This window comes from Colletes gigas, unplaced genomic scaffold, assembly GCF_013123115.1.
Source record: "Colletes gigas isolate AHSC1104 unplaced genomic scaffold, ASM1312311v1 Colletes_gigas_Sc00007, whole genome shotgun sequence".
Taxonomy (NCBI): domain Eukaryota; kingdom Metazoa; phylum Arthropoda; class Insecta; order Hymenoptera; family Colletidae; genus Colletes; species Colletes gigas.
The window spans coordinates 1467155-1492677 of NW_025106636.1; the positions used below are offsets into that span (position 1 = coordinate 1467155).

The window sequence follows — 25523 nt, forward strand, 5'->3', positions numbered from 1 at the left end:
AAATTTACCGCCATTGGATGCGTTTTATATCAAACACCGACACTTTATTCGAACAGACAACGAATAAAAGTACATCTGTTTGTTCGTAACATTCACACCGTTCAATAATCATTTCAGATAGTAATTTGAACAAACATTAGATACTTGCGATTCTCCATAAATTACTACGTACTTTTGTTTTTGTATTTTACACATTTCGTAAACCGGGGTGTACATTCTTTCATACTTTGTACAGGCTTCTACTTTATATTTAGAAGTTTGTAGGCCATTTGCAAGTCTAAAGCACCCTCTTTTTACTCTTTTCAGGATATCTTAATTATTTCGATTCAGAGATAGTATATATTACATGGTTACACTTTATCTATCTTTCTCTTGAATCGCAGGCTCCCCTTCGCCGTTACGATGTAGACAAAATAACAATCTCTTGCTATCTTTAACGGAAGTTACAAGGAACCGTCGCGAAATGTTCCGTCACCCATCTTTCTCGAACACCGGTGATGGTATATATTTATTTCGATCTCTCGTAAAAAATAATTCCAAAATAATTTCAAAATACACGAACAACGAAGATTCCAACGGAATATTGTAATTTTCTCTTCTCTACCGGAGAATAAGAAAATCAGTCGAAAGTTTCAGGGTGAAGAGTCGTAGAAAAATATTTAACGCGATCGGGGATGAAGGAACAACAAACCACGAAAGGCGTTAAACAATTAATTGCAATTTCGTGAACGGAGAAAGTGGGAAGTTCTCTGTCTCGTATTGTCAACGCTTTTAGCTTACCTCGACGAGCACGAAATTGTGGAAAAATCGTTTGAAGCTCGAACGGGAGGAGAAGACAGCCGAGAAAAATCAGTGACGATCCTCGCCGTGCGATAGAAGGACGGGGATGGCCAGAGGGGTCGTAGTAGCAAAGGCAGAAAGAACGGAATTTAATTAAGTAAAATTACTGTCGCACGAAGAGGCGAAAAGCAAACGGGGTGGGGAAGAACCGTGGTGGAAGGGAGGGGATGTTGGCCAAAAAGGTGGCGATGCAAGACGTTACACGGGGAACGAGGGATGAGACCGGCATAATGATCTTATCCCGCGATGAAAACGTAGTAATAGAAAGTAAACGGATTCGAGCAAGCCCCCGGAAGTCACGGTTTTTCCCATTTTCTTCCCTTGGAATCGTTGCTTCCCCGACATATTGATAACGTACCGGTTTAATTAGTCCTGTACCGCTCTTAAAAAATAGTTTTTCCACGATGAATAAATTTCGAAGTTAACGACAACGATGATTGCCTATTTTATTCTCACGTTACGTGGAATATTGAAAATTACTACGAATCTAATACGAAAAACAGAATTCTTGGACCAACTCGATAATGAACAGTTACAATGAAAAATAATAAAAAAAAAAATGATTAAATGAAAAATGCTGTATTATTAAATAAGCTCTAATAGACCTGAGACAAATCGTTATGACAATTTAAACATATTTCCAATTTAAACAAATTTGCAAGTAGCTCTGAAATTATTTGTAATTTTTTTTAAGTTTCAAAGCATTCTCGGAACATATTCCAACGCATTCACGGCGATATTAGATGGAAAAGAGACATGGATTCTCCGCGATCGTTGGAATTACCCTCTCCGTTTCAACTAGAGCGAGACCAGGAACGCGTTCATCCCGCAGGATCCATGCAATCACACGAAACGGCCATTTATGCCGCGTTTATGAAAAATAATATCACCGTTCCTGGTAAGATTCCCGTCGTTTCGACGCAACGATGATCGAGGAGAGCGAGAAAGCTTGAAACGAGTTACTGTCTTCCCTTTGAAATTCCGCTCTCATAGCTTAGTCATGTGCATTTTTCCGCGAGCCTGACGAATGCATAATTTAGAGGCTTTCGAAACAAGAATTCTGCACGGGAAACAACGTCTTTGAGACCGGGAACGAATTTCTACCTGCGCGCACAGGAGATTGGGTTATCCGGATTACGATCGATTCGAATAAAATTATTTAAGAATTATTTAATATCAGAAAATGAACGAGAAATTATTACCACTCTATTTTTTCGAATTTTTTTTTATGACAAGTCACTCGCGAAATTGATACTTTCAAAATTTAATTACAACGATGATCGAAACAAGGCAATTCTTTTCTATACGATTCCCTAAATTAGGTTTCATTTCTACGTTATTGCACGATGTATCTGCACGTTGTTAACGAAATTTGTTCACGTTTTCAGGACGTTTACAGATAGTTCGGCCTAATGTACGTGTGCATTACCGATATAAACCAGTTTAGAACCAGCTGACGAAACTGCAAGCCTGTTTGCAATCGGTCTTGTTAGATTTGTGGACACGAAGATGAGCATAGCTCTTTGGCTTAGCGCGTGCAAACGCGCAAGTCGATCTTATAGTTAGGTTTCGGGGATCGATGGACAACTGTAAGCCCCAGGAATTGCGGAAATGAACAGACCGATCGATATTCTCGTCTCAATATATCGCCACGGTGTCCCGATCTTGATATCGATCGTCCGTTGAAGGATTATGCCCGATCGATCGATCATTGACAACGGATCGATGGCAACGTCCGTTTCATTTTCTAGCATTTCTGTGATGGAGAATCGCAAAGCGTTTGATCCGTTTTCAAGCGTAAATATAAAAAAGAAATTGAGAAAATCTCCAATTATTAAATTCCGATCTAAGGTGAGAAACATAATAGAAAATAAGACGTTTAACCCTCAAGTGGATTATTAGGGCTGCTGCAAGTTTAAACCAGTATTGTATAATATATGTCAATGTTCATTATTTTTTAAATGCTTTGAAGGAAAGTCGATTTTCACGTACCAGTTTGGTAAAAATTTAATTGAGTTTGAGAGTCCACCTAAGGTTTAAAACTCGTAGTTTTCATCTATGAATAATGCCTGCGAAAATAAACTGTGCAGTTTCATCGACTACTTGCCAATATGGGCAACCTGTGTTGTCGATCGAACGAGACAAATGTAGCCTAAATCTCGAATTGCAACTGACCTAACATAGCTGATGGACCACGGTTAAGAGGACCATATTATACATGTAGTCAAATCGTTGAAAATAGTTTGTTTCGAATGAATTAAACGTTATTAAACTCCATTTTTCACCCTTAAATTGCAATCTCATAATTTTCGGATCAATAGCAAAATAGATTATCATTGATATGCACATTGTATTAATTTGAACTTGGCTCAAATCTTCTATTAATTTTAATTTACAGTAAAATGCCCGGTTTACTGAACTCCTATTACCCGAACTATCGTTGAGCGTCAATTGATACTAACTTCAAGGGTTCGAACAATCAAAATTCTCGATCCCCAAGACTTTTAAAGATTTCGAATCACGGGTTGCAAGTAGTTCGAATCGTTATTCGAGATTCAAGACTCTCGTGTTGGAATCTTCGAAGGATCTCGTGAGCCGATCTTCCGGCAGCAATGGCGCGTAACTGTTGAAGAGGATCGTTCCGTCGCGGATTTGCAAGGAACGGGAATAGGTGAGTGTACGGAGGAGGTTCGTAAATCGGATCAGTTCTATCTGGGATCGTATGTGGCGGTAATGATGATGGCTGGTAGGCCTACCTTGGTCGAATACAAGGCAGCGGGTGGTCTTGGCAGCGAGTCCCGGGGGCAGAGCGAACCTGTAGGCCGGGCCCAGCGACAGCCCTAACCCCAGCCCGAGCGCCTCCGCGCCGCATCGGCCCCCGAACACAGGCCCCACTAGAATCACCCACATAACAACGGTCATCAGTCATCGTCATCAGGAATAACTACACATTATACACATTAATACAAGGTTCATGCAAACTCCATCGCGTTAGATTAACTCTGCTTTACGTTCAGCGAGTCGAGTCAAACCGGAGGTAAACAAAAAATGCACGTTAGGGTGGTCCTTATTCTTCGACTTTCGATTACTTCTCCACGCAACCCCCGGATAGTGACACTTGGTGGACAAAAATTTTGTACAAAATTTCAGCGAGACAGGAACACGAGCCGCATTTAAAATAGAGTTTTGACATTTTTAGGATTTCGCGTTAGAGTCGGATACACGTGTACCATCTTATATCAAAGTTGCGGACTGATATCTTTTAGTGAAATTATAACCCCTAGTGTCATAAACAATAACGTAAGTGTAATTTTCATTTGTTATATTTAGAATCCTATACAATGCAGCGTCTGGAATAGAAAAGTACATATTAGGGTGGCCTTTATATATCGACTTCAGATTTTCGTCGGTCTAGTTATTAAAAAATTAAATTAAAAAATTTCAAATCATTCTGAAAAAATTATATTTGGTTGCGGGGATCAATTACAAGTATTTTTAGTGAATACACATAACCCCGAAATCCTACCCCCTTACGAGAAAAAAATTCGAGTAGGTACTGAAATTTTTGGACGAAATTACAAATTTTCAAATCGTACTAAAAAAATTATATTTAATTACAGGGGCCAATTACAAGCATTTTTTGTGAGTAGACATAACCTCGAAATCCTACACACTTTCGAGAAAAAAATTCCCGATCGAAAATCTAATGTGAGACCAGGAATGCTTCCCTGAAATTGCATGCGTATCTTTAAAACGTCATAACTTCTGAACGGATTGAAGGATTTTAATGTTTAAAAAGGCAAACTGTGCGTATTTTAATGGAGAATATGTAGAAATTCTAACAATATTGAAAAAGTTATTCCTTGGCCCCGGAAAATGAGAAAAACCCCATAAAAATGGTTCAATTTTCAAACAGCCATAACTCCTACAATAGTGAATATATTTCAATGAAATTTTTTTCCGAACTAGAGGCCATGGGTACCTACAAAAAAGTATTAGACAAGTTTTCTATAGGGCATGAAACAAAGTTACTAAAAATCAAAAACGAAGATTTAAGAAAAATCGACAGGGGGTAGGTGCCTAAATTTTTCGGCGAAGAAAAATAATTTCAAATCGTTCTAAAAAAATTATTTCTAGGTTCTGGAGTCAAATGCAACCATTTTTGGTGAATACACGTACCCTTAAAATCCTACGCATTTTCGAGGAAAAAATTGAGGAATGTGGACAAATTTTTCGGCGAAAAAAAAAATTTCGAATCGTTCTGGAAAAATTATTTTCCGTTGCGGGGATCAATTATAATCATTTTTTATCATTGGACATACCCTCGAATTCCTACCCACTTTCGAGAAAAAAATTCGAGAAGTGAAATTTTTTGATGAAAATAAAAAATTTAAAATCGTGTTACGAGAATAAAAATATGAAATACTAAATCCGTAGGCCATTTGTAACGTGGGTTTGAACTCTGAACCGATATTAATAAACAGGATGAAACGAACCGATGTCAGTATTGCATGAAAGAATACCAAACCGAAGCATTTAAAGGTTTATCGCTCATAGAAACTGAAGACCGTCGAATTATTACGATCTAATATAGATAATAGCATATTGTCGTTACGCTCGTAGAGTATTATATTAGGTATTGGTATAGAGTCAGCACGTGGCAGTCGGTTGATCATTAAAGACCCTTCCGACATCTCATCCAACCCCACAGCTTAAATTCATAACCGCCAAACGCTACAAACGAATTTTTTTGCGCATTCGCCTGTTAATAACACGTAAGATACTCTGCCTGCAACGTCGGATCTAACATGTATTAGTTATTATGAAAGTAGCTCAAGTCGTACATTTCCCCTTTCGAAATATCCAAACGTTTGTGTTTGATCATATTAAAAAATATTTTTCTAATGTAAAATTTATCTAGGATCATTAAATTTCATGAATATGTAACTTTCAAAATTAACAGTGTACCACAAATATTGTAAATTTGATTAACAAAAACAACAAATAAATTTGTAAAATTGTATTATTAATCTTATGATTGCAATTGTATATATTATGTCTTCTTCAACTACAAGATTTCCTACATTTCACTTGGAGAAGGTTTTAAAATATTCGTAATGGTGGAAATTATACTTTCGTCAGTTTCTTCGAAGTAGCAAACAATGGCGACAATTATAAAATAATTTTAATCTATTCAGGCTTCATAAAAACTTACATGGAGCTTATTTCACGAATCGTATCTACTTTCGACCAGTCGACTAGTCTTTCGTTGGTATTTTTGGTAATTCGAAAAGGTTCACCGCAGAAATATGAAAAATGGAGATCTACCAAAACGTAGAAGCACGCTCGATGCCTAAGCCATAATCTAAATTCGTGTTAGGGGAGGATAAACGCATCGAGCATAATATCGGAGGCTTAATGTACTTTTTAAGGTAGCCAAAAGACTTTGAGATGCAGAGTATGGAGGTTCTTCCGCCACGGTCTCCTTCTCGGGACCTTTGACTTTAGAAGCTTTGCCACGCTGATTAAGACACTCGATACAATTAGGCGGCGAAAAGAACCTCAAAAGACGGTTCTCTTTACCTGCCCTTTGGCCCGGATGCAGACGCCTAACCGGTAAGAACGGGGAGCTTCTCTTCGGCGCAAAGGAGTCTCGCGAGATCGTTTTTAAAATTCGTTTCTTCCGGGGGGGAAATACATTTTTGCGCGCAGATCGTTTCGTCGTCAATTTTCAGTGACGATAAAATAAAGTATTGTTCGTTTTATTTTTGCCTCTAGGATCCTCCATTAAAATTTTCTACCGAGGATGGCCAGACACCCTGTACATGTGCTACGTTTTGCCATACGATTATCTTCGATTGAAAGAACAAGGAGACACGTAGGTTCGTGTGTCAAAAAATTACGTTTCTTTGCATCGTGCTAAGAAAAAGTAATCGAAAATCAAAAAATAAGGACCACCCCAGTGGGAATAACTATACATATATGAAATTTTCTACATGTACAGCTCTAACAGTGCGAAATTCTCCTGTTCTTGAAATGTTCGACGTATGAAAAAATGGACTCGTATCAGTTTTTATAAGAAACAAGCTTTTTTTCATTTATAACAAATCCACCGTTACAGTTTAGGAGCACGAGTAACCGTGTACGAAATGTTGTACATGTACAGCCGCCAACAGTGCGAAATTCTGCTGTACTCGAGCCTGTATGGGTGTTCGTTGCGAAAGGTTCGACGTATCGTGTAGAAACACGAAAAGGGACGAGAGGATCGGGGTGATACAGGGTGTCAGAAGTAACCGAGATGAGGAGGTAGGCCAGAAAGCGAATCAACTAACAGTGCAAACAGGCATGGAACAACGTCAGTCGTTGCGCCGAAGCTAAACCAGCGGAGTCTTGCTTTCTCGATGAATTATTCAAGGCTTCTTGATCCGGTCTCTCAGCCCTATAAACCGACAGACGGATTCCCGTCCTCTCAATCGACGAGCTACCGATTTTTTCCTGCCTCCCTTCTCTTCCCTCTCCCTCTCTCTTTCCCGTCTCCCTTCGTTCTGGCAGTTCTTTCCCTTCTCGCAAGTATGTTGACCAGATTAAGATCGCAGGATCGACTGTCAGCTGCCGTGATCATGATGCGCAACAATCGCATGCCTCGGGATCCGTCTCATGCGCCATGTTAGGCGGTCTCCTGTTTCCCGTTGTTTCCCTTGTTCTTCTTCTCCACCTTCTCCCTTCTTCTTCATTCACGTAGACGGGGCCCTGTCGTCATCGATCTACACCGAGATGACTCTCGTCATTCGAGACTTTCTTGGGAATGCGAGGACGTCGCTGCCAGGTTATCGTTTCCCTCGAGCTAATTTCGTCTCCAAACTCCAATCCACGGGGACCTTTTTATCGCGACGATCTCCCGTTAAAAATCTTTCGCTGTACACTCGACGGAATTCGAAATAAAAAACGAATATACGGATATAAATTTCGTCGTGGTTTGAGTAACCAAGAACCGTTTGGGTAGAAAAAGACTCGAGGGTTAAACGAACTAATTATTTCAAAATATTAAAATGTTTGAGAACCTGATTTCGAAAAAAGAAGGTACAAAGAATTTCGAGCAGCAACTGAAATAACGATTGAATTATTTGCTTTATCTACTTTTCTTCTCGGATTTAACTTTTCAATGGCGCGCATATTGTGCAACGTCGAGATACGAAGTCACTTTTTCGCAAGAACGAGCGATTAAACTATCGAAGAAAGAGGGAGCTCGGTTACTGTAAAACAGAAGAAGTGGTAGAAGACGAGACATGTTCAGACGTGCCACTAGAGAGTGGATTGTGTTGCGACAAGTTAGCTGGTTCAGTTCCCGGCGTGAGACCTTTGCTACCCGATGCTATTACAAAACCAACAGATCGAAACGGAAAAACGGCAAAAAACCTAATGAAAATACACGGGTTAAAAAACTTATTTCGAAACAACTTTGTTAATTACGTTTGAATCGTACCGAAACATCCCTGGAAATAATTGGACTATCACTAGGTACATACGAAGCGATCAAAACGAGGAATTGGGCCATTTTCATGGTGTTTTACGGGGTCAAGGAACAACTTTGCGAACATTCTTAGAATTTCAAAATATTCTTTACCAAAATACGCGTTGTTTGCACCTCGAAACATTGAAATCCTCCGATCCCTTCAGGAATTATGATTTTTTAAACAAACGCACGCGTGGAAACATTTCTGACCACATATTATATTTTCGGTAAAGAATTTTTTTCTCGAAAGTGCGTAAAATTTCAGAGGTATGCGTACTCATGAAAAATAAGTGTAATCGACCGCCGCAACCGAAAATAATTTTTTCAGAATGATTTGAAATTTTTTAACTTCGTTGAACGATTTCTACACCTACCCCCTATCAATTTTCGAATAAATACAACCATAAATTCTAATAAAATTCCTACGCTTTGTTCGACAACTGTTTAGTTGCGTGGACGTCCGTAAGTTAGTGTAAGGCGATGTAACTATACCGGATATTCGGACATTCCGGATAATCGTAACTCTGCTGTAGTATCTGTCGAACTAACGTCGAAATGACGGAGGTTTTTCGTTCGATTCGAAGTCAGAATTGTGAAATGAGGAAGAGAAAGGTGGACGAGGGCCATCGAAGCCGCTGGATGATAATCGACGTCGATTTTCACCGTAACAGCCGGCGTGTATCGATTGTGGAAAGACTAATGGCCAGCGTGGTTAACCGTATTATCCCACGGCGGAAGTCCGCCAGTTCAAACGGGGACATAAATAGCGGCGGTTCCCGAATCGTCTGTTTCAATATTAGTTTAACAATCACGGGCGCAGAATTCTACCAATACGTATGTCGTGCGTACATTCCTCGATGGTCGTGCAAAAATGTACCCGGTAAGAAACGTAAAAACGGACAAACACGATCGGACATTTACAACGCCAGAAATCTTATATCCGCTTAGGATATTTATTTCACCGATAAATTGGACGCGATCGTAAAAATAAAATATCTTTACTGTGTTAGTTCCCTTGCTTTCAAGTTTCGAGTACTTCCATAAAAGGAGCTGAGACTTGCTTAGAAATGTTTGAAATAAATATTAAATATAGAATGTAAAATAGAAAATATCTGGGATATTTAAATATCCATCGTTAGGAATTTGGCAAGTAGCAAAGAAACAAAATGTAAAAATTCATTATGAAAGCAAAAGACACGCCAAATGTTAAGTTTGGAATATCAAAACAGTTCAATAACGATACCGATACCAATTTAATATTTTTTCCTTCTTGCTCGAACATCGAGTAAGCTATTATTTGCGTTAAAATTCCAGTTTTGCTCCCGCGGTACAAATTGCGACTAAAAACGTTGGTAAATGAAACATTCTGATGCACGGTGGGCTCTCAAGATGAATCAACCCCCGATATTGCGAATCCCCGTGGAACGACGATGGCCGAAAAGGTTGCCGGATTCTTTATTAGTTTTACAACTTTTTCATAAAGCAACAAGAGCGAAGGATCTGATATACTCGCGCATAGTTTAGTCGAATATCGTCGACGGAGTCCGAGGGTAAAACCGGGCGTTCTGCTCGTCCCCGTCGCTGAACGTGGATCCTGGTCAGCCACGTTTGCACCGTGTATCTCATAGAAATTCCCAAGATTGTCTGGCCCTCCTAATTTTTGGCAACGGAGCGGATTGCCGATCAAGCGAAAGCGGGAGTCGACGGGAAGATGGCTCGAAGTTTCTCAGGGCGTTCAAGTTTCACGGTGGTTGATATTTCATACAGAGTGCGCAATAGGGTACCCCCTTCGTTGCGTCGACCTGTTCGGTACCTAACGTCACCTATATTGTTTGCGTATTATTACTACGTGTCCTCCACCGGTGTATACCCCATTGAGTACAGTGTGGTTTCACGTCCGGCTAGAAGCGTCCGATCGAAAAAGCTTCCCCAGATTCCTCTTGAAACTTTCGTTTCGATGCCTCTAACTCGTAGGTCTACAGATGCCTCTTGCAACTTTCGATTCGACAAGCAGATTTAAAAAAATTCGCCAGGTCCATGGAGAGAATTTTAACAGAGCTGAGAGGAGAGGTTGATAAATAATTAAGTGCGGGGAGGAACTTTGACACGGTAGCGTCAATTTCTTTGGATGGTTTGGGATGAATAAAAGGAGAGATCGGCGAGAAGAGTAGATATCATTAGCGTCAAACGGTGCTCGAAGAATTTCGCAAGATCGTTCGGAGCCCGAGGAACTCGAAAGAGGCTACGGAGCAGCTTGTGAAGCGAGTTTCACGGTGTCGCGGGGACAACCGGAGAAAATACAGGCAAAGTCAAACACAAGCCGCCAGTGTCCTCTTTTGCATTAAACGCGCATTCCGTGGCGAACGATTAAGACCTAAGAGAAACCGCTTGTCCGAGCCACCGTGGCCCGAGTCAAGGGACGAATGAATGTCCTTATTGTCCTACCGTGAGAACTCCAGGCACGCGCTTCTCGGCATGAATTCGATATAATTAAATAAATTATACTGCCCTGTGAATCGCTTTCTCGCGATCCTCTGTGTCTCTTGTCGCTGGCCAACCGCGTACGAACGATCCTCGCCGAGATACCATTTATTCCATTCTGCGAGCGTTACGTACGTCTCTTTATGCTTCAAACTTTTTCCAACCACCGAAACTGATCTCACTACACTCTCGAAATATCTTATATAAGATCGGTATCATTTGGCCTATCTTTGGCGATTTTTACACGATTTTAACCCTCTGCACTCCTACTGCAGTCGACATTTTTTCAAGTCCAAACCAAAGAGATATACACTCGAAAATTACAAAATACAATAATTTTTAATCAACGTAAATTTCAAATGAAACACTTAAAAGCATTGGGAGCGGCTGGTAACAAGATTGAAATGTAATTTGGAGTGCAAAGGGTTAAACTTTTTTCAACCACCGAAACTGATCTTGTTACACTCTAAAAATATGTTATATAAAATTGATCGTATCACTTGATTGATCTTATCTTTGACGAAACTGTTGAAAAGCTGCAGCTTCGCCAATTTCAATAAAGTCGAGTAAAGTCTCTCTTTTTTGTAAAAGTCACGGGGCTCGACCGTTCCACATAGAGAATACCTGACACGGATTTTTTTTTATGTTCGCGTCGAACGTAGGAGAGAGGACAGTGGGCAAAAAGAAGGAGAAAGAACGATCGAGGTAGCCGGCAGAGATCAAAGGTGTGTTGATACGATTCATCGTGGTTCGACTATAAAACTTTCTTGTTATTAATTATTTTTCAACGGGGAATTTCAACATCGTGTCCGTATTTTTGTGCATTACTTTGGCGTACAAAGCTTAAATTGGAAAGTACGAATTCGTTCGAAGCGTAAATAAATGTTCTTAAAAAGCGGTTTAAAAATGTATTAAGAAAATAATTTAATTCTATTTCAGGGGTCTGTCGAAAGTTTCCGTTTGTTTAGACGGTCGTGGCAAGATAAAGTTTAACTCTGCGTGGCACGAGGATTTAATTAATTCTGAAACCTTTGAGGAGGGTAAGCACAGTGATTAGCAAGATTAACAACCATAAAAATGTGGTAAATTTTCAAGATGGACGAAGCAATTGGTCACCGAGCTTCGATGGATGTTTTATAATCAGGGAAAGAACACTGGTTTCTACTATTTTTGAGTTAAAAACGTTTAGAGATTTTTTCGAAACAAGGAAGAAACGCGTAAACGAAGATCGTAAGGGAATCGATGATAGAAAATCATTGACGCTACCGTAGTTTTAAAAATATGCCGCGGCGTCGTGTTACTTTTCTCCAACTCATGTTACTTTCAGCATTTACGTATAACAAACTACTCGTAAACCTGACGTATCGTGAGACTGAAAAACTGTGGGACAGGTAATTTGAGAAGAGAAACCATATTGCATACCCTGGTGACTATCGTATCGCTAAAACAGCTTTCTTATGTCACTAACGACAATTGTTTCCTCAAAAAGGACGAATATCGTTATTTTTCCGATAAATTATGTTTACCTCGAGCATCTAAAAATACGATATATGTATCCTCTGTAAAGAAGTAAACGTGTCTAAGAAAAAATTCTACAAATACCCGAAACAATGTAAATTCCAAGCTTGAAAATAAATTATGAGATAAAATATTAATAACGAGTCTCGATGGTGTTTTTATTAGATGTCAAAGGATCGAGCAACGAGACGCGTGTAAAACGTAAGGATGATTAGAATCAAATAATCGAGTCGAAATAATGAAAACGATGAAATCGGAACTAAAGAAGGCTCGAGCGTGTTCGGGCGTACGGGTCGGCAGAAATACTGAGCTTTATCGCGAATCTCGTACAAAATGGTAGAGAACAAGCTGTCTGCTAATGCTCGTGTAATCCCATAAGCGGCATAAGTCCCGATGACTGGTCGGAATAATACCGATAGGCCGTTCCACCCTCTTCGTCCTCCTCGATATATTCGCTTTCCTACTGTCCCGTGCCACGCAAACCCCTCCCGTCGAAACCTACTATTCTGGAACTGACTTTGAACTACAAACTTCCGGCTTTAAACAGTAGTCTTTTCAGCGGTCGCGTAATTTCCAAAACCAACCGTTCAGTTAACAAATTCAAATACCAAGACCAAAATCAGAGACGTTCGTTGCTAGTGAGAAAGTTGTACATAATCGTGATAAATTATTTTCTAAATTCTTAGTAACGCTTCAATTTTGTGAAGTAAATAATATAAATAAAAGACGATGTAATTCATTGTTTTTTGTGTTTAATAATTAGAGATTTTTTCCACGGTTCAGTCTGGTCATAGTCGACGAGTTTGATCTTGTTTAAAGATACTTGAGGACCGGAAATATTGTAAAACTTGACGGTATGTTAAATAAGGAGACCTACAAGAAGCATAGAAGCTTCGACTACCCCAGTCTTTCGATCCGAATCCCAGTGAATATGGGATGAAACGGTCTTTAGAAATTATTAAAAAAAACATGAAAATAAAATTCTCGTTAAAAAGATGAAAGGCTACTTCGACGAGACGAACGTAAAATCTACGGATTCCTTCTCGAGTGATCCCCAAACGGCAATAAAAATATCTAAACGCGATCCTTGGAGATCAGATTCGTTCTAATCGGTTGGCATCGCGGGGGAGCGGTTACACCAGTTGGAAACTGATCGTTCAAGGTGTACGAGAAGGAATGTTTCGGCTCTTTTTCTTCTTTAACGAAGATTTCCGTTCGTTCAACTCGGCTGAACGCAGTGAATACATACAACCCTCGTTCGGTCTCTTCGACTCTTGAGGAGCAAGGCTGACTGCGTCGGTCGCTGCTTCAGTGGTAGTAGCGGAATCGGATGCGAGGATCTTTTCCCTGTAATTAATTTAAGAGGGCTCGCTCGAGGTGCTCCTGCCAGCCACTGTCTGACTAGATCTACCGAGAGCTTCGTGGCATCTCGCGGATCACCGAGAAAACGAAGAGGGTCGCGTTCTCTTCCTTATCGTCCTGTACACCCCCCCCCCTGCTCTCCCCCACACTTTTCTCGCCCGATTTCCCCGCCTTTTGCACCCACTCGCGAAAACGATCGCGCAGAAACATCGGTATTAAAGGTGGTCACATCACCGAGAACCGAATGGAAATTATTATTTATTTTCTAGAAAAAAATATTCTCAAAACATTCTTCTTATATCGATCCGAATCCGGTTACCCCGATTATTGCACGAGCTTCGATCGTCGCGTCGAATAGGCTTCACCGCGCAGAGTCAACGAAAAGGAAAAATTTGTGTTCGACTAAGATATCAGGGAACGTTAACGAACAGTTGGTATAGAAATATTTAATCAACTCTGCAAATAGGACCGAAGGTATAAACCGGAGGAGAGGGTTTCGCGCGAGTTTCACGGTAGTTTTGAGCTATCGCAGATTATAAGACGGCGTTAAGCCCGTGTTACCGAAAAGGGAGGACGTGAAAAGGATGAAAAGGAGGAGGAAAGATCGATATGCCAGGTACTCAGGAAGCTGGACTATCGAGAAAAGGCGAAGCAGAAAGGGAGCGCGTGGTAATCCAAGATTTATCCTCGCAGGCTGTGACAGCAGGACTGCTGCTTCTACTGCGATTTAAGGGCTATCGGATCCCTCCACTTTCGCGACACTGCTACCAATCTGCCGGGGAACAGGAAAGGAATAGGCTGACGAGAACAACAAAATCGAATCGCGCCGCGTTAACTTCGTCGATCCTTTTCAAACGAAAAATATACAAACAAATTAAATTAAAAATCATCGATAGAATTTTCCTATAACCGATAGTTACGAAACTGGAGACTTGGGCGAGCAGAAATTCGATCAGGTATCATTGTATGTTAATAAAATGGCGAGTTGTAACAAAGGCCAACGTTTCGCGGTAAGATGAAACGGAAATTCAGGCGTTTCGTTGGGCAGAAATCCTGCGAGGATCACGCAATTACACGTGTTCGCGTATACGTCTTCGACCTTATAATCTCGGCGAGGTGCGACGAGTGGCGGGCGCAGAAGGTGCAGGAGAAGACTCGGGAGCGTGATAAATCGTCGCGGCCAATGGTAGCCAGCCGATCTCCACGATTAAAGTAAAATATATGGCAGGTTTAATTACGCAGAGATTTCGGAACGCGACTGGACGAAGTATTATGTGCACGAGAGAAGAGAGAAGAGAAGGGAAGAATGGCAGAAGCGGCGGAGGATGGTCAGGAAAGGGAGACGATGGGCCCAGAGGGGCGACCTCTCGGATGCATTATTCATGGAGTGTGAGAAGATACGATATGATCCAATATGTGGTCCGCCCATACTCGCTAAACGCGCTCAACTTGAGTGGAAGCTGTGAACAACATCCCCCTCCCTAATCTGCTGAAAATTGCTCCACGAATTTTCGAGTAATTTGCCATACAAAGATAACTTCTTCTTACTAGAAATCGCCCAACCCCTCCCAAGAACCCGCTTTCGTCGTTATTATTCGCATTCTTACGTCTTCGAAGAAGTCGAGAGCGTTCATACGTTGGGCATTGTTGACTCTTTGCGCTCCGAAAGTCTTTATTAAGTGGAGTGCAAAGGGTTAACGTAGAACGATTTAAATAATCTCAAACATCCCTATTGATACGTTAGCTATCAGAGTTCAACAACTCAAAAATATTTATTTTAATATACCATTTTGAAATTTCCGCTCAAGATAATTATATAAACGTAACAATATTGTGTTTGATAATCTACGGTTCAATTTGATGATTTTAAATATTTTTCCATGGTCGACGACTCAATGATTCGATCGAAATTAATAATAAAATATTATATAAGTCATTTAAAAAGTTTGAAACTTCACCCCACAGCCGTGAAGGTTAATAATCGGTTTGAAGTTCGTTTTCGTCGAGCAATTTTTCGTAAAAACAGCAAGGGTTAAACGTCATCATCGGAAAGCGTTATCTCCGATGCTCGAGTTCGCGCGGCGAACTTTCAAGAGCTTCCGGTGGCGTGAACCAAGCGGTAAGAAGAGGTTCGCCACCGAGAGGAACTTTGAAACAAAAAATAAACGGTGCAAGAGCAAGAGCGGAGGATCCAGGTGGTTCGATGTTCCGACAGTTTCCACGCGCAAACAAACACGCAAGGGTTACTCCGAAAGTTTTGACAAGCCGGAGATCCGTTTCAAATGCGTTTAACGTTTTTACATATCGCGTACCGAACGTTATCAAGCTGTTTATTTAAAGACAGTAATTTATTTCGGTCGAGCCATCGTACATCTCGACGACTTCTAACCCGTGGGATGTATTTTCCAATTCCGAAATTGTGCACGATTTTTCTTTCGTTTCACGCTGTTTGGAACAAAATATCAACGTCAATTTTAAGATTCGAGGCTGGAAAATAAACGCGATAATATAGAATCGTTGCGTTTCGAATTTTCGAGAGTGGAAAATCTTTAAGGGATGTTATTCCCGTTTTTAATTGAAAGCTTAATGCCGCAGTTTTGCAACCTCGTAACGTTCGAAACAGTGTGGTGCATACTCGGAGTTGCGCGTTGCAGAAATCGAAGCGGCAGCGGTGAAACGTATTAACACACAATGAGATAGTTTTGTTCCACCGCTCCTTGGGAGCCGTGCGTTTGCTTTGCTTCTCTCTCCGTTCGAAGCACGTTCCATACCATGGATTTCTGTCTACCTGGTGTCCAAAAATTTGTTAAATATAATGAATCTTCCACGCTACACGCATTTCCAGCGAATTTACAAAACTCGTCGATGGATTTCTAATTCCCAACAGGCTAAAAAAACTCGTAAGTATTATTTGTTAGCAATTTACGTTGAATTTAATGTTGAAGTAATTATCCGCTCTTCGAACCTAACGAGTATTGGTGATAGTTGAATTTCAAAAATAGGAAGAATCTAAATGAATTTTTATTCGATCGGTTTCGGTTAATTATTAATATCGTAAGTTAGTTAATATCACGTACGATGCACGTTGACAGGAAATATTTAACGCTGTATCGAAAACGTAGAAGAAACAAGACCGAGAGAGAGGGAAAATGAACAAACAAGGTACTGGTTTAATCAATGAAGGTTAACGGCGACGACTCGTGAAATTAGTGCTTATATAACCGGACATATTACGCTAATTGGCAGCGGTTCACAATTATATTCGCTACAGTTCCGAATGCACGTGCGAAACGAGTCAAAATTATGAACTAAGCTACGACTAATTATTTAAAGCTGTAAACAACATTGTCCGCGCGGGACCAATGTATCATTCAGATTATTCGCAAGTAACAATTGTACTCGAACTATCTTTGGTAATTCTATCCGCAGTAACGTTTAACGTTCACGGGTTTTTCAATTAATCTGACTTGTAATATCGCTAAAAAATACTTCATTTTTCCTCTTATGGAACAGAAATTTATATTATTGACTGTCTACTTTGTACCGTACAAAGGAGAAATCAAATCACCATTACGAGAATTAGAAAAGACCCATTCTGTCTGAATATATGAAACATGCAATATTCCAAACTCGATCGAATTTTCGAAAGCTCGCTAAAAAGTGACCCGACTAACGATAAAACAGTTTACTCGACTTTCTCGAGAGAACGATATTAACGAGTGAAACAATCTATGTTTGATAGGACGTTAATTTCTCGTTAAAAAAGGTAAGAATGAGACGCGTGACAAGTGATCGAATAGTTTCGAGCTACAGATGGAAAGTAAAGCGGTGTACGCGAAAACGAAACGAGCATTAATAAGAAAAATCAGCAACGTATACTTTGCGAACACCGCTTACATGGAAGACTCACAAAGGACAGACCTTTGGGCATCTCCTTTGCACGGAACTCGTTGTGGGCCATTGTGTGCGGACGTTTTGATAAATTGCCGAATAATTGTCAAATGTTAGAAAACGACAAAGTCGAGGCGACACGCAGAAAAAGCCGGTCTGAGTCGAGACAACCAGAGGCGTCGACCGCTTCTGTTAAACATGTGCGAAAGTTGTTCGAACTCGCTGACGATATTCGATTCCACGTTCCAGACAATTTCAACCAGAACTGACTGATAAAAAAAATTTATACCTGGTAAAGCATTCGCGTAAATAAAATTCCCTACCGCTGACGTTGCAATTAATCTCGATCATAAGCGCTCTTTAAGTATAAAAAGGTAGCCACTTGTTCATAAAATTTGAATTATATAAAATGCACGTTAGAGGATGACTGAAAACGAAACACTAATTTACATTCTATTTATATTTACAAAACTGGTTAAAAAATTTAATTCCATTGCTTTTCGTCCAAATCAAAAATAGATTTAACGAAGAATTAAATTATTTATCGAAAACAAACCACTAATTTACATCCTATTTGCATTTACAAAACTGGTTAAAAGAATTTAATTTAACTGCTTTTCGTCCAAATACTGGGTCGAACAAATCGAAAATAGATCCAACGAAGAATTAAGTTATTTATTGAAAGCAACTAATTTACTTCCTACTTATATCTACAAAACTGCTCGAAGAATTTAATTTAACTGCTTTTCATCTGAATCTCGATCGGGCAAATTAAAAATAGACTACAAAAAGAAACAATGAGCGATGAAAAAAATAACAGTTTCATTTTCTTGCCAAAGTAATCGCCTCTTTTCGCGTTCATTAATCATCAACATTGTGTCGTTAAACAATTCAATCGAAAAGTTCTCGCGAAAGGGATCATTTCAGCTGGCGAACGGGAACAAGGGCCAAACTGGTGGATGAATAGAGGGAAGCAGCTTCGGGCAAAAATCGAGGTTAAAAAAAGGTGAAAAAGAGGAGGGAGAGGCAAGAAAAGAGATCGTGCGTGTTTACGCTTGCCCTTTTAACACTGCTTTGCGTACTTTTCATTCAGCCGTGTACGCGGCAACGCATACAAACGTCGACGAACACGTGGGGGTTGTATTTTATTTCCACGCTGTGTTCTCTCCTTACACAGAGACCGATCAAACTTGTACGCTTGGGTGAACTTTCTTTTTTTATAATGGGCAATTATCTGCATTTAATCACTGCTTACAAATTGTAAGCGAACGTTGATACATTTAATTTTTGAGTTTATATATTTTGTCGAACGACAAAACCATAGAAATATATAATCCCTTATACAATTACGAGTCTGACACAATTATGAGGCTACTCAAACTCGTCATTAAGTCTTGTAAATTAAAATAACCAGATGAAATAGTATACGTTTGAAAAATTAGATTAAATCGTACGTCAAGGGGTTAATCACAATTTACCAACAACTCGTAACAAACGCGTTAACACGTATAATGTCGGGGCCGTGTCTCAAACGACGGAATTATATTACCGTTCGATTTACAACGATCAAAGTCAGTTTCAAACTGCAGAGAATTTTATTCGCCGCGCATCCCTTTTCATCACGCTTTCATCCGATTCTACGATATTGGTAATTCAACGAACGACAAATGTGCAAGAGCGGAATCCAGAGAGAGAGAAAGGATTCAGTAACCGTAAATCACTATCCGACTATTTCTAACGAACAAGCACGGGACCAATAATACGCTTAAATTCTGAGAACGAAAAGCAATAAAAAGGGTGCACGAGCTTTTGAAGAAACAGGGTTGTCTCTTTGACACGGCTGTATCGAGATAAGGGTGGCTCTGCACTCGAAGCCAAGCGCGAAACCGAGAAACCGAGAAACCGACGATTCACCCAAACCACGTTCCTGCTTGTGCAACACGCTCGTTTCAACATTTATTAGCCTCTTCGTACGGTCTTCAACGGTTCTCAACGTTGCACGGTGTGCAAAAAACGTTCGAAACGCGGACAAAATTAAGCAAAATCGCATTTTTCAGTGGAAACAACTCCGGATTACTCCAGAATTAATCGAAGCGAATTAGTGCAGTTTTGCGAGCAAAAGGGTTGTGGGCAAAATATTAAAAATAAATAACAAATTAAATATTGAGTCAATCTATTCTTTTTTTCATTGCCAAACGAGAAGACTGCTTAGTTAATTTCAAAGCAATTGATCAAACTAGCAATCGTACGAAAACGAGTATTTACAGCGAAGGGGGAGTACTAAATAAAAATTATTCTAAATTAAATCAGCATCGATGACAAATTTCGTTGCGATAAATGTAATTCTGCCGTATAAAATCGATCGATGCGTTTAATATTTTTCTAAAGAGTCGACCCGACGCGTTAAATGGATAACACGAGTAAGCGGGAATGTAACTTTAGGCGGCTCGACACGCAGCACGGCTCAAGTCTGAACGCACCCTAACGCGATTAAGTAATTAGGGGATTTTTAATCTTGTCCCTCTTTCGCCCTCGTTTTGGCGCCAGTCACGAGCCGGTGAAAAAATAAATAAACTCGAAGCCGCGCCGTTCAGGAATTAAATCGCTGATGAAGAGCCGCTTCCGTGCTCTTTTTCCGCCTCTCTTTTCCTCTATGTTTCCTCGTTCCCTTATCTTTCGCTCCTCTCTGCTCCGCTCTAAATCGATAAATTATCCTCGACGAACCCGACGCGCTTTCAATCTTGCTTCCACGTTTCTGCAACTTTCGCTTAAATCTTCCGACGGTTAAAAACAAAATACCGCCAAATTTAATTTATAACCGAAACACGTCAATTAATATGAAATAAAAAAGTATAGACTTCTTGTTAATTATTTTTCTTGGCAGATTTATCACTTTTCTTGATGCAAACGATTTTCATCATTTTTAGTATTATTATTATTAAGGGTTAATTATTATTTTTCTGCTCTTAAAAATTATTGTTTTATGCTACTAAATTTAATTATGTTATATTCTATGTACATACTTGTAAATGTTTTTAAATAAATTCTGAACAATATGTAAAAATGATCTAGAAATTTATTAATTGTATTAAATTACGTTCCAGCTTGTACCAAATGTTATATGTAATATGCGTTCAGATAATAAAGGTTCAATGATGAGTCTGTCTTTAAAATCGACCAAAAGAAGATGTTATCGTTGAATAAAAATTGCAATCTAAATCAGAAAATGAAATGATATTTCACGTTGCACGATCGAAAGCTCGTCGTTGGACGTTCGTGTCTGGATAAGAAGGGCCAATTTTTGCGAAAAAGTTTAACGAATGGCCGTTCGGTATGTAAACGATAAGAGCGTGACTAATAGGTGGCGTAACATTAACAGCTCTCGGTAGCACTAACGATAATACCAATGGCAGTAACGAAGGTGATAGTGGGGACGGTAGTCGAAGGTTAGACAGTGACAAACCGCCTTGACCCGCTGTGATTTCAGTTAATTGTCGACGGGGCCATTTCTCAACTCGCGCGGCTCCGGCTTCTGCCCGGGCGACGACGTTGTAAATATCCCTAAAGACGCCACGGGTAAAGGGCTAAAGGTGGAACGTCTTACTTTCATAGGCTCAGTTTATCCCGGCTTAACCTCCAGCTCGTGAGCCGTTTCTTCCTTTTCTACCCGTTCTTTTGTCGAAACGACCTCTCGCCTACGGGCCAATGCACTAAACTGCACGATCTCTCCTTGACATCTATCGATCCCCCTCGACTAACATTTCAACTCTAACGTTTTCTAAATATGCTCCACGACGTTTCTCCTCTTTCTATTTTCTTCATTTTTCGAAACGGTTAGGCGGTAGTTCCCCTAGCGACATCTTTAAAATTCACCGTTCGATGAATCTGACCCGTTAAAAATTATTTTAAAAAGATATACCAAAACCCCCAGAGTATGAAAGATCTTCAAAAGAAAATGTTGTTTCGATCAGTAGCAAATATTTCTTACGATGACTCGACGTGCTTGAAACACAGTGTTGATGGGCTCGGATAAATCACAGCCCCGCGGGCGAAATAAATGTTAAGCGAGCGTGCAATTAAGTTTATTGAACGCAAAACGAGAAAAGAATGACTGATGGAGATTTACCTTGCTACGTAGTTAGCCATAAAACGCCGGTCGACCGAGTGTCCTGACTAAATAGTCGACCGCAGTTATTACGAACGAATATACGACACGTGGTCGTGGTGTACGGGCTGATGGTGACAGTTCAATCCGAACTTCGGCGTTCGGCGGTCAGAAATGCCGTCCGCAAAACCGCACGCGTGATTTCTGCCTCTCTTTGCCTCTGCCAAAATCGCCGCCGTTTCTCCACCGACATTTTCAATAATTTCCCGCGCCTTTTTAACCCGTTTCGCGAACAATCACCGTTGCTCAATTTCAAATCGATCCGCTCGCACGAACGTGTTTACAGCCAAATCTTGCCGTTTGAGACAACTTTTAATTAATCTGCTTACGATCAAAGTATAGGTATGGGCAAAATTACTATCGAATGGTTTATTTGGTAAAAAAAAAATACTTTTTAAACGAACCGTAATAATAATGATTTCTCGATCTACGGAGAAGGTATTTTAATCGAGAGTACCAGGTAATTGAAAAATATAATAAAAACTGTCGAAAATTAATTTTGAATACGATTGATAAAAGAAGAAATTTAAAAAAAATTGCATGGGGTCATGAGGGTTCGAATTCGAGACAAAATATTGCTAATTTGCTACGGTATACCCACCCTTAACACGATCTAATACCAGAATATATTTGACTAAGCGATTTCTTCAAAGTTTACACTTATTGACATACCTAACCCAGACCTAACTCACCCTTAACACGAACGATCTAATACCAGAATATATTTGACTAAACGATTTCTTCAAAGTTTACACTTATTGACCATTTGCTGTTATAACTCCTGTTACGATTGTCGTGTACGCGAATCTACAAGCCTGTGAGGATGAAACGTCTTCGCAGTCTGTTTCGACGAGAGGGACGAAGTAGATAGTTTTTGCCCGTTTTGTGGCGGACTAACCGTAAATTCTGAGCTAACCAATCCTCGGGTAACGATATTAATTCGTCGGTGGCTCGTACGATGATCGACACATGTTCACGGGAATCGTGGTCCAGAACGAGGAAGAGGAAGTGGAAAGCGGACTGGCACCGCAGTTTGCCAATTTCCCGCAGGCGTTGTGCGTAGGTGCGCGACCGGTTAACAGGTTGGGAGATGAAGTGCGTGAACGAACGAGATTCGGAGAGAGGTGAAGCAGAGGCTGATGTGCGGTCGAACAGATTAATATGCGTGAGGCTCGCACGCTTCAAACTCCCCCCAGGCCCTCCTGGATCCTCCATCCTTCAGTTTCGCCCACGTCCTGCGCCGCCGTCCTTTCATTCCTGCTCCCATTTGCGAAACATACAATACGTGCATGAACACGTAGAACTACGTATGCTCGCGATTGTGCGAGCTACGAGTGGCCTGACCGTTTAGTAATTTCTGTCACGAGTCGAGTGTTCCGCACGGAACGTCAACGCGGCCCCGTTACTGCAAAACGCCTCTCTCACTCCTTCCATCCGACCCTCCCACACCACCCCCAACTCTTTCCCGCTGCTTACGTATGCGCCGAGGTTTCGCGCGAATCCGTGGGACGCATCTCTGAGAAAGTTTGCAGCACACGAATGCGACGCGGACACGCCGGAACAGAGACCGTCAAAATTGCAACCACGTTGCAACCTCACCCTTCCCCCCACCCCTCTTGCAATCAATTTCAACGCGAGCCCCGAACCCCGTCCACCAATTTCTCACCGATCAAAATCTCTGCTGCCATTTTACTATTTCCTAACCGTTTCAAAGTGAAATTTTTATAGATACATCGGAGAGAAAAGCTTCATCGGGTCCTCTAGGGCCAATTTAAGCTTTGACCATTTTGTCAATTTTATAACAGAAAATCTACCAAATGAAAATCATTTTGATTCTTTCGATTTGGTCAACCTCGAGACACGCGTTTACTAAGGACGTAATAAAAACGTGAAAAGTGAATAGAAATGATTGAAAAATTTATTTTGCATTCCCCAAAGATAGTCGAGTGAATTACGAAAATAAATTATGGCGTTGGATGTAACATTTGGTTTGAAAAAATTGATAAAGATGGCCCCTTGATAAAATATCGTTCGTTGCGGCAAGGATTGCATTCGATCAGTTCGGAGCGAGGAAAGTGGCGCGCGAACGCAGCCATCGATGCATAGAAGCGAGATAATTGCAAGTCGCGATGATGTTGGAGGGCCCCGTGTACATACGTCCGGTTTGATAGCGAATATAAAGGTGTCCGCGTACACGATAAAGGAGAGAACTCCTCCCTCACCACGCCCAGATCCTCGCAAAGAGGTTTCGTATCTCCAGATCCACCCACGTACAAGTGGATTCCTCTCTCTCTCTCTCTTTCTTACTTTGCCTCTCTCTTTCACCGACCACGATACCTTGAACGTCGACGAGAGGAGCTGGTCTAGGAGGCGGAGCATCCTATTTCTATCCCCCGGCGGAACGTAGGAGATCGTTAAGCGAGCGGAGGAGCCCGCGTCGCGACGCTCCAAGACCACCGAGAACGAGTAGGAGCACGCGTAGGAGTACGAATAGGCGGGAGAAGGCCACGGGCGGTTCGCCATTGCGCTTGCAAGCTTCTCTATATGCGCGTAACCCCGTCTCCGCTTCTGCAAACTTCGCTGCAACGAGCCAGAAATACAGTTTCCAACCGAGGGGGCGGGCAATCAAGAAGAATATACACGATTTCCTTATCCGACGCCCGTCGACGCCGTCGAGTCTAACTATGCGCGGACATTACTGCAAATAACGAGAACGAGCGGCTGGGGAGTATCGTGTTTGGGATGGAAAGGCACGAGAACAGTGTTTGCAGACTCGTGCTAACAGTTGATATTCTCTTTTTCCACCAAAAAAATAATCGTTTTGCTGTTTCTATCAAACTTTCAACCCTTCTAGCAACAACTGAGATTACGTTCTCGTTGAAATATTGCTAAACTGCTCTGGATCGTTCTTTGGACGATAATAACGATCTGTACGATTGGAGATAGTACAGTTCAACTTGATGAAATATCTGAGATTGCATGAAACGACAGTTGGACTTCTATACTCTTAAATATTACACCCGAAAAACAACATGTTCCCGAACTGTAACGTATCAATTCCACCCATGTACCTTTTCTCCATTCGGGTCTCACGATGTTCAACGATATAAATACTCGATGTGTTCCCAGTGTTGAAAAGAAGTACCCTGTAACTGCTTGGACCTACCAAGAGCTAGAATTAAAGCTATCGTTTACGTTCATGCTACTGAAAAACCGAATGTGTTTCAGCCGGACTGACGCGGTGCATCTAAACCCAACGATCGTTTGATAAAGTATCCATCCATAAAAAGAACGCGTGGCGATGAACCACAGCCTGTGCAACCGCAGAAAATCCATGTTCCCGGGATCCTTTCGTCCCGGAAAAAGACGTCTGATCGATTAGCGGGAGCAGCAAAACGAAAAGAAGAGGCGAGCTATCCCGAAAGGAACGGTTCGCTTCCCGCGCAGGATCGAGAGAGGGCAAGGTGCACGAGTGTAGGAAACTATGGGAAGAAAAGGTGCACGCACCTAGATAGAAACAGAGTCCTTTCCATTGCGCAAGGATCCCTGGCGGAGGAGTCTTTATCCAATGTACATGCAGCTCGTATATAGAGCTCCGCCTAGTTGGCTGCAGTTGAAAGGAGGAGGACACCGAGTCTCAGTTATTTTACCGCATGCAGCGGCGCCACCAATGCTGAGCTACCTTCGGACTCTCCTACTTCTTCTTCCACTCAGAAACCGACTATATATACCGTGGAACGGGAGGAGCGTACT

The 25523-nt window shown here is 41.0% G+C and overlaps 1 protein-coding gene across 1 annotated transcript in view; it reads right to left on the reverse strand.

Annotated features, from left to right (window-relative positions):
* Positions 1-25523, reverse strand: part of LOC122396113 (E3 ubiquitin-protein ligase Rnf220-like) — a 160264-nt gene that overhangs the window by 112289 nt on the left and 22452 nt on the right. Inside the window, exon 5 of the mRNA XM_043394239.1 lies at positions 3597-3734. Coding sequence (XP_043250174.1) covers positions 3597-3734 — 138 coding nt within the window. The remainder of the gene's footprint in view (positions 1-3596; positions 3735-25523) is intronic.